We start from the raw sequence: 14,480 nt of genomic DNA on the forward strand, positions 1-14,480 counted from the left end.
TATTTTGATGGTTTTTGCCACATTTTTTCACTGATTTACCTAAAAATTGGTATTTGTGAGTCATAATGGGTCCTAGTTCGTGTGGCGAAACATTGTATGTATAGGTCCACGTTTTGGTATAGTCCCCATATAACGGTACCTCCCAATATTCGGTATTTTGATGATTTTTGACACATTTTTTACGAATTTCTCTTAAAATTTGGTAGTTGTAGATCATAATGGGTCCCAGTTCGTATGGCGAGTCATTGTAATTATAGGTCCACGGTTTGGTATAGCCCCCATATAACGGTACCTCCCGATATTCGATAATTTGATGATTTTTGCCACATTTTTTTCACGTATTTGTCGGAAAATTGGTATTTGTAGGTCATAATGGGTTCTAGCTTCGTTGGCGAAACCTTGCATGTGTAGGTTCATGATTTGGTATAGCCCCCATATAACGGTACCCTCCGATATTCGATATTTTGATGGTTTTTGTCACATTTCTTCTAATGTTTCCTTTACCCTAAGGTGGAGGGTATTAAAAGTTTGGCCCGGCCGAACTTAATGTTCTTTTACTTGTTTATATATATTTTATACATGGGGAGCATCTTAAAAGTAATTTAACATTTTGAATTCACGTGCGCAATACATCCCGTCAATTGGACACTTAAAGAAATTGGATGATTTTCTGTTTGTGATATTTTGTTAAATTAATTAAATTAAAAAAAGCGAATTAAAAAAATGTTTTTTGTCATAGAAGTTATTTTTAAAATAACTTCTGGGGAGAATATTCCAGACAAAAAAACAAGGGAACTGATGAGGATTGGTGGCTTTTTCCGAAACCTAGGTATTCCCTGCCTTACCCCCTGGTAAACATTACCATCGTTCTCCACTAATTAACAAACGTTGTTCTTATAAAAACAACAACAAAGGGATTAAGCCTGACCATTTTGCAACAATAAAAAAATTAAATTAATTTTTTTTTGTGATTTTATAATGAATATAATTATTCGATAATTACAATACGAATTTTCTCAATTTGATGCATTACCAGTGTTACTCTGTAATGAAAGCAATTGGTTTCAACTATAAAGCAATTATTTTTAAACCTACTTATAATCAACTAAAAAATATGTTTTTTTTTTTGTGAAAAGGAGAGCGAGTTAAAAAAGTTTTTGTTTTTATTTATTTATTTTTATCAAATTTTTTATTTTGTATTTGAAGGAGGAGTGCAATTTATAGATACCCTTGCTGTGCTGTTTTTTTAAGTATATGTACTTTTTTATTGAAGCTAGTAGCACTAGCTTGTATTATTGTATGTTGCATTTATATCGAAGTATTTTGGAAAATGTATTATGCGAATCATTGCAAATTTGTTTGATATAACCAGTCAACTTATTTTTTGAGGCATTTTTTGTGTTCAAATTGGTTGACTTTTAGATGATTTTACAATCAACTTATAGTTAGTTCATAAATGCATTATTTTACAACTAACTACAAATTGGTTGCAAAGTCATTTAAATAACAACCAGTTGTGGTTTCTTAACAGGGTGATCTTCAGATGACTTTTTAACCAACTTGTAGTTAGTTGTAGAATAATGCATCTATAACTAACGATTATCTCAACCGGTTGACAAAAGTCCCGCAGGGCAAATAGTTCATAAATTCATTATTCTTAAACTGACTACAAATTGGTTGAAAAGTCATCTGGAGATAGACCAGTAGTGGTTACATAGCTTTTAGATCTCCGGATGACTTTTCAACCAATTTGTAGCTAGTTGTAGAATAATGCATTTATAACTAACGATTTTTTCAACTGGTTGAAAAAAGTCCCGCAGGGTAAAGACATACGCACAAACATAACAATAAAATACCAAGCAATTAAACATACTTACATAAATATGACAGTCGTTATTTTATTTTTTAAATTTTGAGTATTGATTTCGTTAAACTGCAAATACAGCATTTATACTTAATTTAATTTATCAATGGTAAAAATAATACTCACTGACTTTCTTGTATTCTTTTTTATGTTAAAGTAGTATTTATTTAAGTTCACTCGTCATTCGATCATTGGCTTCGATCATTTGTGAAAACCATGTTTAGAAAATAATGTATATAAAAAAATTACATAATAAAGAAAATTCAGTCGTCTTTTATAGTGACTAAATAAATTGCGCTTCAATTAATATTTGCCAATTTAATTTAAACGCGTACCTTCAAGATTCATTCCTAAATTCACCTTACATTTGATAACGCGATGGAAAAGCTCCATCAGTGATAAAGTACTTGGCTGGAAGCAGCAAACTTAACCTTGAAAGTGGTTAAAATCTCAACAACATGAAGGGCAGTGTTTCAAGGAATATTTGACTAACAAGAAAAACAACAATGCAAATCTTTAAGACCTTTTAGCTGCGCAGTAACAAAGAGGCAGTGGATTCGAAAAATTCATCTCAACAATAAAGAAGGCACCGTTGGAAAGAAGAACGGACCAGTTCCAACCTCGAGAGGAAAATCGACCGAAATTGGTTCCGAAGACCAAACATCTGCCATGTTGAAGAACTTGCCAGAAGGATAAATGATCGAATGACTACACTTAGTAAGCTTTTACAGGGATTGGATACAGTCGAAAGGGAACAGTCGAAGCAGGTTTATAGGATCAAGGAAGAAACAATAACTAGTAAAAAAATTAAGTTAGGCCGGGCCGAACTTTTAATATCCTCCACCTTAGGGTAAAGGAAACATTAGAACGCATTATGACCCACAAATACCAATTTTTAGACATATTCGTGTGAAAATGTGTCAAAAATCATCAAAATACCGAATATCGGGAGGTACCGCTATATGAGGCTATACAAAAACGTTGTCGTATACATACAATGTTTCGCCAACGGAGCTAGAACCCATTAGGACCCACGAATACCAATACTGAATATTGGGAGGTACCGTTATATGGGGACTATACCAAAACGTGGACTGATATATCTCATTTTCAATACCAACCATCCTAGACACAATACAAATTGTTCTGCTAAATGTTGACGCTCTGCGTCAAATAATGTGAGCTGTATCGTGATTTCAACAGACAGACGGACATTGTTAAATCGACTTAGAATTTTATGATGAATATCAATATACACACTTTACGGGGTCTACGAAGAATATTTAGGGATATTACAAACGGAATGACAATGTTAATATACTCACCTCCTTCCAAGATAGAGGGTATAAAAAGGTTGTGGAATCAAGATACAGAGCTATATGACGATATATGGCAGAATATTAAGAATCCATCGATAGTAGGATTGGATCAAGAAAGCTACATTAGCAGGCATTGGTAGGATCCAAAGGAAGGAATATCATCGTGTACGTATGCAACTGTTCGCCAAGAATTCTGAATAATCAACTAATTTCGAAACATTTGTCTACCAAAAATAATACCAGCACAACCAAATTGTGATTTGGATATATGTGGCAAATTCCAAAGAACATTAATTTAGCGGATCCCAGCTTCAACACTAAAGGAAAATATGATATTCTACCTGAGGAAAATTTTTACTTTAGCCTTATGCAACCGGGCACAATTAACACAAAGTCCAATATTCTGCGCTTGGCTAGATTGTTGACAATGGACGTCACGTTGGTTCATCTTACCTTTTGAGAATCTCCATCAGCAATGGGAAAATCGCATGCAATGGCGTATAGCCGATTTATGAGCCTAGAACGCCGACTTCTACAGAAGAAAGATATCCGAATTCAATACATCAAATTTATACAAGAAATTCCAAGTAATGAGAAATTGACTGGTGTCCTTTAACTTGAAACGATCGCAAATATCTCGGAAATCAAAAAACTTAGGGCTCTTGAAATGTCTTCATTGTGTCCATAAATATTTTTTACACTAAAAACAGTTTGAATCTTCGTTGTATTTTAATTACATATATAACATATTCTATTTCGCATCACCGTGTTTTTAAACCAGATAGTACCACACCAAAACTAAGGGTCGTATTTGACACATCGGCAAAAACATCTGCATGTCATGTTTTAAATGAGACAATCTTTCTGCGTTTTCGTTTTACCACCAATATTGAAAATATGTGCAGGTAAATTTTAATGTATACCGATGATCGAAAATATCTGTTATTATTTATTTATTTTTTTTTTTTTTTTGAGAGAAGATCCTTCGCATCCTTTTAGTTATTACAAGCACATACTGCCACATGGATCACAAATGCTGAAAGAAATATTTTATATGGATGACGGTCTCGGTGGGTCGATAGTTTAAGTACAGTATTTGAGACTCAAAAAGAATTAATAACTATTTTGAAGCAACATGGCTTCCACTTAAGAAAATGTTCTTCAAATACTCCAAGACATACACCAAAACTTTTAAAACATTGCTATTAAACCGATCAATTTTACCTGAAGGCAAATATTGATTATCTTTAAGTAATATCAAAGCCTTCAGTTTCTTCTGAAATTGCAGAATTCTTCGACCCTCTTGGTCTACTTGCACCAATTGTTGTAAAAGCAAAGATATTTATTCAATTAGGATCAGCCTTTACCCAAAAAACTTTGTGCTATTTGGAGAACATTTTGTAGTGAATTGGAAGATCTCAACAATTTTAAAATACAAAAACATGTACTCTATAGGAAGATTCCAACAAATTCAGGAAGTTGCAAATAATTGTGGCATACAAGCTTAGATTTACAAGGAACGCGCGGATGCTAAGGAACCACCGGTCTAAAAATATAGCTTTTAACCCGAAAGATCTAGATGACTTTCTTCGTCTCGTTACTAGTGCGATACAAATATCGGAATTTGCGGTTGAAATAAAAGAGCTGGAAATTGAGAGGCCATTTCGCATAATAACAACTCATTTTGCAGCCTACGATGAAGGTATACTTCTCGTAGGAGGACGATTGGAACATTTCACATTACAACAGATGCAAAATATCCTATAATATTGCCATATAACGATTCTCTGCTCAAATTACTATTTAGGACGACACATGAAGAGAACAAACAAGCAACAAGGGTAGTTCCTACTTGACCTTTTAAAAATTCTGGAGAAGATTATTGTGGACCGTTTTGCGTACATTACAAAGTGATGGTCAAACGACCAATTAAGGCCTATGTAGCTGTGATTTGTTGCTTTACAACAAAGGAATTTAATTTAAACTGATATCTGACATACCTGAATCATTCATTGGCACTCTTAAACGATTTATTGGCCGTTGAGGTCACTGCCGGAATATTTCTTGAGATAATGCTTCAAACTTTGTCGGAGCCAAAAATAATTTTATGAAATTATCTAAAAGTATATATGCAAATCAGGCCCAAGCTGCCAGCGCTAAGGGCATGCAATATTTTATCTCTCCAAGAGCACCTCATTTCGGAGGTTTATGGGAAGCTGCAAATCGTCTCCTGGTACGAAGGGTGTCAACAGAAACACTAGCGCCTGAAGAATTGGAGACAATTATCATAGAAATTGAAGCTCTAACTTTGCAAATAGACAGCAGAGAAGCCATTTTGAGGATATCCAGCCTATTCATATGCGCAATCTCAAAAAAGGGGATGTGGAAATTATCAAGGAAATGGCCATTAGGGAGAATCATTAATGGGTTTAGAGATGATGACGGAGCTATCCTTGCTCAAGTAAAAACTGCAACTGGAGTATTCAAGCGAGCCATTCAAAGACTGGCTCCACTGTTTCCAGATAATCAAGATGAAGTGTCATCAGGCAGGAATCCAATGCAAGATGACAACATTACGACAACACAACAATCACTAGAAGGTAAATGATATGCCATTCTGATAGCAGAATGATAACTAGAAGACGAAAGAGACACCATTCTGACAAAAAGTGTAAAGATTGCAACTAACCTGATAATACTATCAGTATTAATAACATTATTCCTAATACATTTGGCCGTATGAGCAACTTAAAACTTGCGCAATTTCAGAATGATCCGGGATTGTATTTTGTAGGATTGGGAACGGTGAAACTGAATACTGCGGAATGGAAAATGTTACTGTATTATGATTTAACGCAAGTTATATCAGAAATAAACCCTGTGAAAATTCCTCTGTTGTTATGATATCGTAACAACATAGTTAGCAATGTTAAGCGATTTAAACCGCTTAGGCAATATGCAATTAACTGGGAAAGTCTATGGAGTAGAATTTTGAAACCCAATTTTTGGATTTTTCAAACTTTTGTTTGTCTCTTTTTTCTATAAATGGGTTTTTATATTAACAAGGTCCTGTTATGAGCTCTTATCTAGATAGTATAGACACAAACCATTCGCTCAGAATGCATTTTATCTAGTCTTTACCATTTAAGGTATTTGCTAAAACTACCCTGATCAACATAAAACATTCCAGAATATTAGAAAATGGTTCCATCAGTGTAATGCAAAACAGTTTTATTACCATTCATGGACACTTTAAAGCCTCAAAAAGTCTACATACCTCACGTGTAAGACTAATAGACATCCCTTTTATAAGTCAGCGAGAGGAAATAGGAAAGGTTTTAACATATACCAACACCATTCCCCACCATAACCGGCTATAAGGTCTCACCAATTAATAATAGAATAGCTGAATCATACATCCGACCCAGTTTCATTTTCTACTTGAACGATGTCAACGCGACGGAGACTTCGTTAAATTGCAAATACATTATTTATTCTTAAGTTCAATAACAAATGGTAAAAACAATAGTCATTGACTTTTATGCAATTCTTTTTATGTCAACATAGCACTTGTTTAAATAAGTTCACTGGCCATTCGATCATTGTCTTTGCTATGTTTGTAAATTTAATTAATGCCATCATTTATGAATGTTACTGTAAAAACTAATTTTAGAAAATAATGTATATAAAATAATTACAATAATAAAGAAATTTCAGTTGTCTTTTCAAATTTATGTGTTTGAATGGATTCACACTAAATCCTACTTATATTAACAACAGGTAGTTTTTAGTATCCCATTGTGATCATATTCTAATACGCTGCATTCTGTAGCTTTTTTTAAGTTTGCAATTTGTTTACTAAAATAGGAAATTTGGTTCTAGTTATCGTTACTTTTCTTTGTGAGTTAATACATTTTTGGTTAAGTGTCATAATTTGTCGTTGAAATTTAGATTTATGTATTAAATAATTTCAGTATTATTTGTATTTACAAAACCACCCCCATAGGTGGTCGTGTTTGCTCAATTTTTGTGCAATTTTATATGTAGTTTAGATTGAGTTTGATTTAATCTAATCTGGTACTCCACTTAATACACATGCTTTTGACCAATTTCTAATCTTATTTTGACTGACTTTGGCTTAATTGCAAGATTATTTGTTCCGGGTCTTAAGTTTCGAAACAATTATATTCTATTTTGTTTTTTATTGGTTTTTTATTTTGTTGTCGATTTGCTTGCTATATTCGTCGTTAGTGTAGAGATATTTCCACTTTGTGGACATATCATTTTCGATCAAGGCACTATATCCATGAAATGTAAAATACGAAATAGCAATATAAATTTGAATTTCTGTGAAGTACATTCTTTTATTGCTATTTGATATAATTTCTTATTTACGTGAATTAAACTAATATTAATTTTTCACTTCACTGTACCTTCAGCAAAATCAAGACCTACCCAGTAGAAAGGCTGGGGTTATATGCCTACATGTCACCACTTTTGTCTATTTATAATTTGACATTGTCATCACTTTGTCTACAAGTTTTTTTCGAATAAGAAGAAGGATAAACAATGACACCTTATAAACTCTGCTTGTTCTTTTTTTTAATTCTTGTGAAGTGTACAATTTTGGCGGTAGTAAAAAGTGTGTAGTTAAAAAAGTAAAGTAAGCAAATTAAAAAAATTATTAATCTGAAAGAGTGATGAAATTGTAAAATAAAATCATGATTGAACCAAAGGACTTGTAAAACAACAATCAATTTTGTACGAAAAGAAAAAATATTCGGGAGACGGCAGAAAACAATTGTGGTGGAGGTCGTGATTCTTTTTTTGTGTAGTCTGCAAATGATTTTGGGTAGTCTTTTAAAATACACCGAATTTTTCTTTGCGTATATATATTTGTATATATCAGAAAACTGTATCTTCTCAAAAATGTTTGGAGCAACAGTACAACATGAGGAAGACTAAGAGATGCTGCAATAATATGTAAGCAAATCATGAAGTTATGAAGAGCAAAACAAGTAAACTGTAAACTACTGACTCACTGGTTGCAATGTCTTAATGACAATGTAGTGACTTTCGAATGACAAGCTCATACAAGATGTCTATAGAAACAAAAAACATTGCTTGTGTATACAATATATACTCAGTAGTTATTCACCATTGAAGTTTTCTATAGGGTATTTATAAAGTCGCCCAGGAGTCGACTTTAGACCTTGGCCTTCTCCTGCTGTCAAAAGCTTCGGGAAGAATCAATCACAGGAGGAGGAAAAGGCCAGGTCCGCGTTGCCGCCCGTTCCTTCAATCTATAATGCATATTTTTTAAGCATAATAAATGACATATCTGACTTATGTAAGCGGCGCAATTTTTATTATAACTAATGACTCCATAGTAATTTCTAAGTAAAAAATAAATATTCATGGCAAAAATTAACATAGATGTTCAAATACCGTCGGTTTTAGATATTTGGAATAGCCTGATCTTATTTTTCAGCCATAGACTTTTATTTGAGTATTAAATAACCGATATGATGTAGAACATCTATAATAGCTCCATGTAAAAACTCAGCTCAATATTTGCTATTATATAGAGCTTAGCAACATTTTGCATTCAAATGATCTGTAATTTGGAATTTGTATTTCTAACGTTTAGAATACTGTGCTGCTTGGTATTTAGATTTGTCCACCTCATAATTGAGGGCAGAAGGATTTCGGAATATTCAAAGATAATTACACTTTTACACCCATTATCGTAAGATGGGAATTCATTTTTTGTCATTTAAATTGTGCGTTGGAGACCCCATATTCTCTTGAGGATAACAAATGCAATAGAATACAAAATTTTCTTTTCTGACCACACATTGGCTAGGAAAGTGGACTTGAGGGTATACATAATGTGGGAACTGTACTTCAATAAATGCTTATGTGGACAATTACAATTGCATTACATACAGATGTTCTCTACTCCAGAATAGCCTAAATAAAACTTTTTTTCCCAAATCAATTGATGAATGTGGTCAAAATAAAGATGGGTCCTACTCCGAAAATTGTATGTGAAGAGGTTTCGTACCCCCTTAAAAACAAAGATGCCAAGTATGGCCAAAAAAATGGTCAAGACCCGAAAATAGCTTAAATTATATGATGGTTATACCAAAAAGTGATCCGTTTTTGCAAGGATGGTTTCTTCTTGAATTACCAACATTTGTCGAAATTAGTATGAAAATATGGTTAATATATAAAATATACTTGAAATCGGGTTGTACGCTTATCCAGGTGTTATGACCCATTCATGACATGCAAAAGCGATTTAAGGTATCTTGAAAGAAGAAGAATTTCTGGAAGCATAAAAATCTTAAATGTCCTATTCGCTTTACTATTTTGCACACTTTTAAATTCGGTATTTCACTGATTGCAGTCCCAATGAATTTTGCATGTTGAGTTCTTATTGGACGGATTGTCAAAGGAAAGAAGTTCGTTCGCGTTTTGAAATTAGCCCCATAACACTTTGACGGTCATTTTTTTGTTAATGTGTACATATATATTATATTTAAACATGTACGAACGGGTTTTCAATTTGAGTAACTTTATTTAATTGACTCGAGTACCGAATTATGTGGTGGACTAACTGAATAGATGATGTCGGAATAATTTAACGCGGTCACGCCAAACTAAAAGGATAATTATTTTTTTAAAATCGCTAAAAAAAATCACGAAAAAGGAAATCTCATTGCAAAAATCCTAAAATCGGGAAAAAACGAGAAAATTTTTTTCAATGGAATCGAATTTTAAAATAAACTTTGTAAAGACCTTTAACTTTCTAAGGACCAAACTTTGTAAGGACATTTAAATATTAACTCTAAGAAATCATAATTTTTTCTTCCTTTTTTTAATTTAAGATAATATACGATGTTTTTTTTCAGTTTGGCTTATCATATTGAATTCAATCGTTTTTTTGTGAACAAAATAAAGAATTATTTTCACCATATAAAGGAAAGTTACGTTAGTTACTACGCTTATGACACAAGAACGGCTTGAGGGATTTTGACAATTCATATAATTTCGGAATGAAATCTTGGCAAAGAAAAAAAAAATAGCGTGAAAATATGCCAATAAAAATGTGAATGAAAAAATTATTTTTCGTGAAATATTTTCAGTCTGACATACTATATTGAAGTGTAAATTTGTTTATTGTTTTGAATTCTGAATTAAAAATTCGTCGTAAAGACTAATTGGTATTACGTGTATCGTATGCGAGAAATTACAACTCTGTATGAAATTCTGTTACAATTTTCATACCACAAGACGCGTTCTAATTCCATAAACACTGGAAAATTAGTCGTTAGAGGTTTTGCTGTCGACAACACACAAATTTTTTTTTCCCCAAATTGACATTACAAAAGAATAAATAATATACAAAATGGATTTGAAGAAGAAGTATATATCAACATTACAAAAATATATGTATGCACATCTATTAACATTTCGCTTTTTCTAGATTTAAAGTCACAACGAAGAAACAATTTGACGAAATGATCCAGATCTTGCAAATGAATCCAAATGTTGGCTAGAGCTTACAGCAATGGCTTGAAAAAAATTAACATCAAGGAAGAATGGAACAAAATTGGTGCAAAACTCAATATCCTAGGAACGCCGGTTCGAACAGGCGAGGCCTGGATGAAAGTCTGGGCCGACTACAAATTCTAATTGAGGAAGAAGCTAGTTCATAACAAGGCAGAATGTCGTGCTACAGGTGGAGGGCACTTCAAACAGTTCATTATAAGCGACACGGAGGAAGCAGCTTCACGCTTGTTACATTTAGAAACAATTGTAAATGCAGGGTACTTCAACCATTTCAACTGACGCTTTTATTTCTTTTAACCGGGTATATCGTAAATTCAAAAAATGTTTATTATTCCAGAGCTTCCTGCTTTTTATGTCTATTACAAAAAAGACGTAGTCGAACATTGTACATAATACTAAAAATTTCTAGCTACGCAGTCGTACGTCTACGACACTTGAACGCCTACGACAACGCCAACCATGAATATTAAAAATGAAATGAGTGAGCAATACGATGTTGAATGACTATCTTTAATGTACAAAATTGGCATCTAGCTTTCAACTCCGGGACCAACATCGTGCTTCAGCTGGAAGATGTGAACACATTTAAACAAACAAAAATGACCGACAAACTTCTTTCATATGACAATAATAATTTGTTGGCTCTTATTTGGCATCTTTGTTTTTAAGAGGGTAGAAAACCTCTTCTCATAAAATTTTCAATTTCTGAGTAGAGTCCATCTTGGTCTTGACCACATTCATCAATTGATTTGGCTAAAAAATTGTATTTAGGCTACTCCATCTTACAGATAATTGTCCACATAGGCATTTATCTAAGTATAGTCCCTACATTAGTGTACCCCCAAGTCCACATTCCCAACCAATGTGTGGTCAGAAAAAAAAAATTTCGTATTCCATTGAATTTGTAACCCCAAGAGGCTATTGGTTGGGAACGTAGATTTTGGGATGTACGTCTCTATGAAATAAACTCCGAAATGTCAAAGAGGGACTCATTCAGTCGGAAACATGAAAAATATTACGAAAATGAGAAAGTAGCACGGGACCAAATATTTGTTTAATCGTCATTGAATTATACTATGAAAAAAATATACACTCTATGGGATCTCCAACGCACAATTTAAGTGACAAAAAATGAAATCCTATCTGACGGTAATGGGTGTAAAAGAGTAATTATCTTCGACTATTCTGAAATCATTCTACCATCAATTATAAGGTGGACACAACTAAATATCACGCAGCACGGTATTCTAAACGTTGGAAATAGAAATTCCAAATTACAGCTCATTTTAATGGAAAATGTTGCTAAGCTCTTTACAATACCAAAAACTGAGCTGAGTTTTTACATGGGGCTATTATAGATGTTCTTTATCATATAGGTTTTTAACACTAAATTAAAGCCTATGGCTGAAACATAAGATCAGGCAATTCAAAATATCTAAATCCGACGGTAGGTGAACGTCTATTATAAGTGTTGCCATAAATATTTATTTGTATTTAGAAATTACTATGGAGTCAATATTTATGATAAAAATTGTGTCGCTTACATAATTTATTATGTGATTTATTATACATTAAAAGACTAAAAGTACGGCCCGGCAACGCGGACCGGATCAGGTATTCTCCAAAACTCAAAAAAAAAAAATTGACTAGATATGAAAATAATCCATCAAATTCCTCAAATGTTGTTAATTTGAGTTTTTAGAAAGAACAAAACATTCTTGCAAATAATTATAAGTATAGGACCATGCTTTGTTATAATCCTTATATGAAGTTATTCGCTGAAAATACCTGATTTCCAGGACCTTGGCCACATTTTTCAATTGATTTTTCCCTTATTTGGCATCTTAGCTTCTAAGGGGTAGAAGGCTACTTCGCAGAAATTTTTCAATGTCAATGTTTCGAAGTAGCGCCCATATAATAATATCTCATGATTTCACCTATTTCGAGGGTTTTATTTTGATTAAACAGTAGATGTATACTTTTTAATATATGTGTTATATTATTTAGATTAAAACCTCTGGCTGGAAAATAGAACCAAGTTTTTTGAAAGACTATAAATCGCCCGGTACGTGTATCTGTATTGACATTATTGCGATCTGTATTTATTTCTGATAAGCCGAGTCATCATTTATACTAAAAATTGTGTAGACCAAAACTACGGGACGGCAACGCGGACTGTCAAATGATAAAGCCCCAGTTAGCGTTGTTAAAACAATGTATATTTTTGTCTGTTGAGATCAGACGTTGGCTGACACTTTCTTTAAAAAAAAATTGGTATTTACTTACCTTTAAATTGTCAAAGTAATTCATAATCTGTTCGTAGTCCATATCAAGATCATCTAGGCTTAAACATTCTTCTTCTTCATTTTCATCCTCTACGGTGGATGAGAACATTGGGTTTCCGACTACAGTTGCTCTCTTCACTCTAGACGTTTTGTGATGTGATTGTCCATATTCAGGTTTAACAAAAGAGCGGTTGTCATCTACTGGTTTCGACTCACTTACAAGGGCCTTCGTATTTGACTGCTGCGATTGATGTTCTATTTTAATATAAATAAAAATTGAGTATTATTAGTTTTTATACCCTACACCACATAGTGGTAAGGGTATTATGTCTTTGTGCATTTGTTTGTAACATGGAGAAGGAAACGAGTTAGACCCATAGTTACTTTTGAGAACCTTCATAGAATCACTTTCTGAGTCGATTTATGCATGTCCGTCCGTCTGTCCGTCCGTCCGTCCGTCCGTCCGTCCGTCCGTCCGTCCGTCCGTCCGTCCGTCTGTCCATGTATTCTTGTGAACAAAATGCAGGTCGCATTTATTATCCGATTGAGATGAAATTTTCCAAACAATATTTTTTTGGCCCAAGGACGAACCCTATTGAAATTGGTGAGAATCGGATCAAATTTAGATATAGCTCCCATATATATCTTCATCCGATTTCGGGTTAAATGTGCACCAAATGTCCACTATCAGTCCAAATTACCTGAATTTTGGCACACCCAACCGAGTTCGGCCTAGAAGCAAGTATATCAAATTTGGAGAAAATCGGTTCAGATATAGCTATAGCTCCCATATATATCTTTCATCCGATTTGATCTTTAAGTCCCTCACATTTCTACTATGCACTCCACAACCGTGATATTTGGTACCAGGTATTAGATGGAGCACAGAAATAGCTGTTTTAAATTTTATCGAAATCGGTTCAGATTTGGATATAGCTCCCATATATATCTTCATCCGATTTCGGGTTAATTGACCACCAAATGGCCAATATCAGACCAAATGGCCCGAATTTTGGCACATGTGACCGAGATTAGCCTTAAAGCAAATACAACAAATTTGAAGAAAATCGGTTCAGAAACAGCTATAGCTCCCATATATATCTTCATCCGATTTCGGGTTAAATGTGCACCAAATGTCCACTATCAGTCCAAATTACCTGAATTTTGGCACACCCAACCGAGTTCGGCCTAGAAGCAAGTATATCAAATTTGGAGAAAATCGGTTCAGATATAGCTATAGCTCCCATATATATCTTTCATCCGATTTGGTGTTTAAGCCTCTCACATTCGTAATATGCACTCCACAAGAATGATATTTGGTACCAGATATAAGATACAGCCCAGAAATAGCTTTTTGTAATTTTATCGAAATCGGTTCAGATTTAGATATAGCTCCCATATATATCTTCATCCGATTTCGGGTTAATTGTGCAC

The 14,480-nt window shown here is 33.6% G+C and overlaps 1 protein-coding gene across 3 annotated transcripts in view; it reads right to left on the reverse strand.

Moving 5' to 3' along the window:
* LOC101901654 (transmembrane protein 132B) overlaps positions 1-14,480 on the reverse strand; it is a 261,310-nt gene that overhangs the window by 10,954 nt on the left and 235,876 nt on the right. For 2 of the 3 annotated variants that reach the window (XM_059122968.1, XM_059122967.1), the window contains exon 16: positions 13,048-13,301. In XM_059122968.1, the coding sequence (XP_058978951.1) occupies positions 13,048-13,301 (254 nt within the window). Of the gene's footprint in view, positions 1-13,047; positions 13,302-14,480 lie in introns of those variants that run through there. The other variant, XM_059122969.1, reaches the window with a different exon arrangement.

This window comes from Musca domestica, unplaced genomic scaffold (genome assembly GCF_030504385.1).
Source record: "Musca domestica strain aabys unplaced genomic scaffold, Musca_domestica.polishedcontigs.V.1.1 22, whole genome shotgun sequence".
Lineage (NCBI taxonomy): Eukaryota > Metazoa > Arthropoda > Insecta > Diptera > Muscidae > Musca > Musca domestica.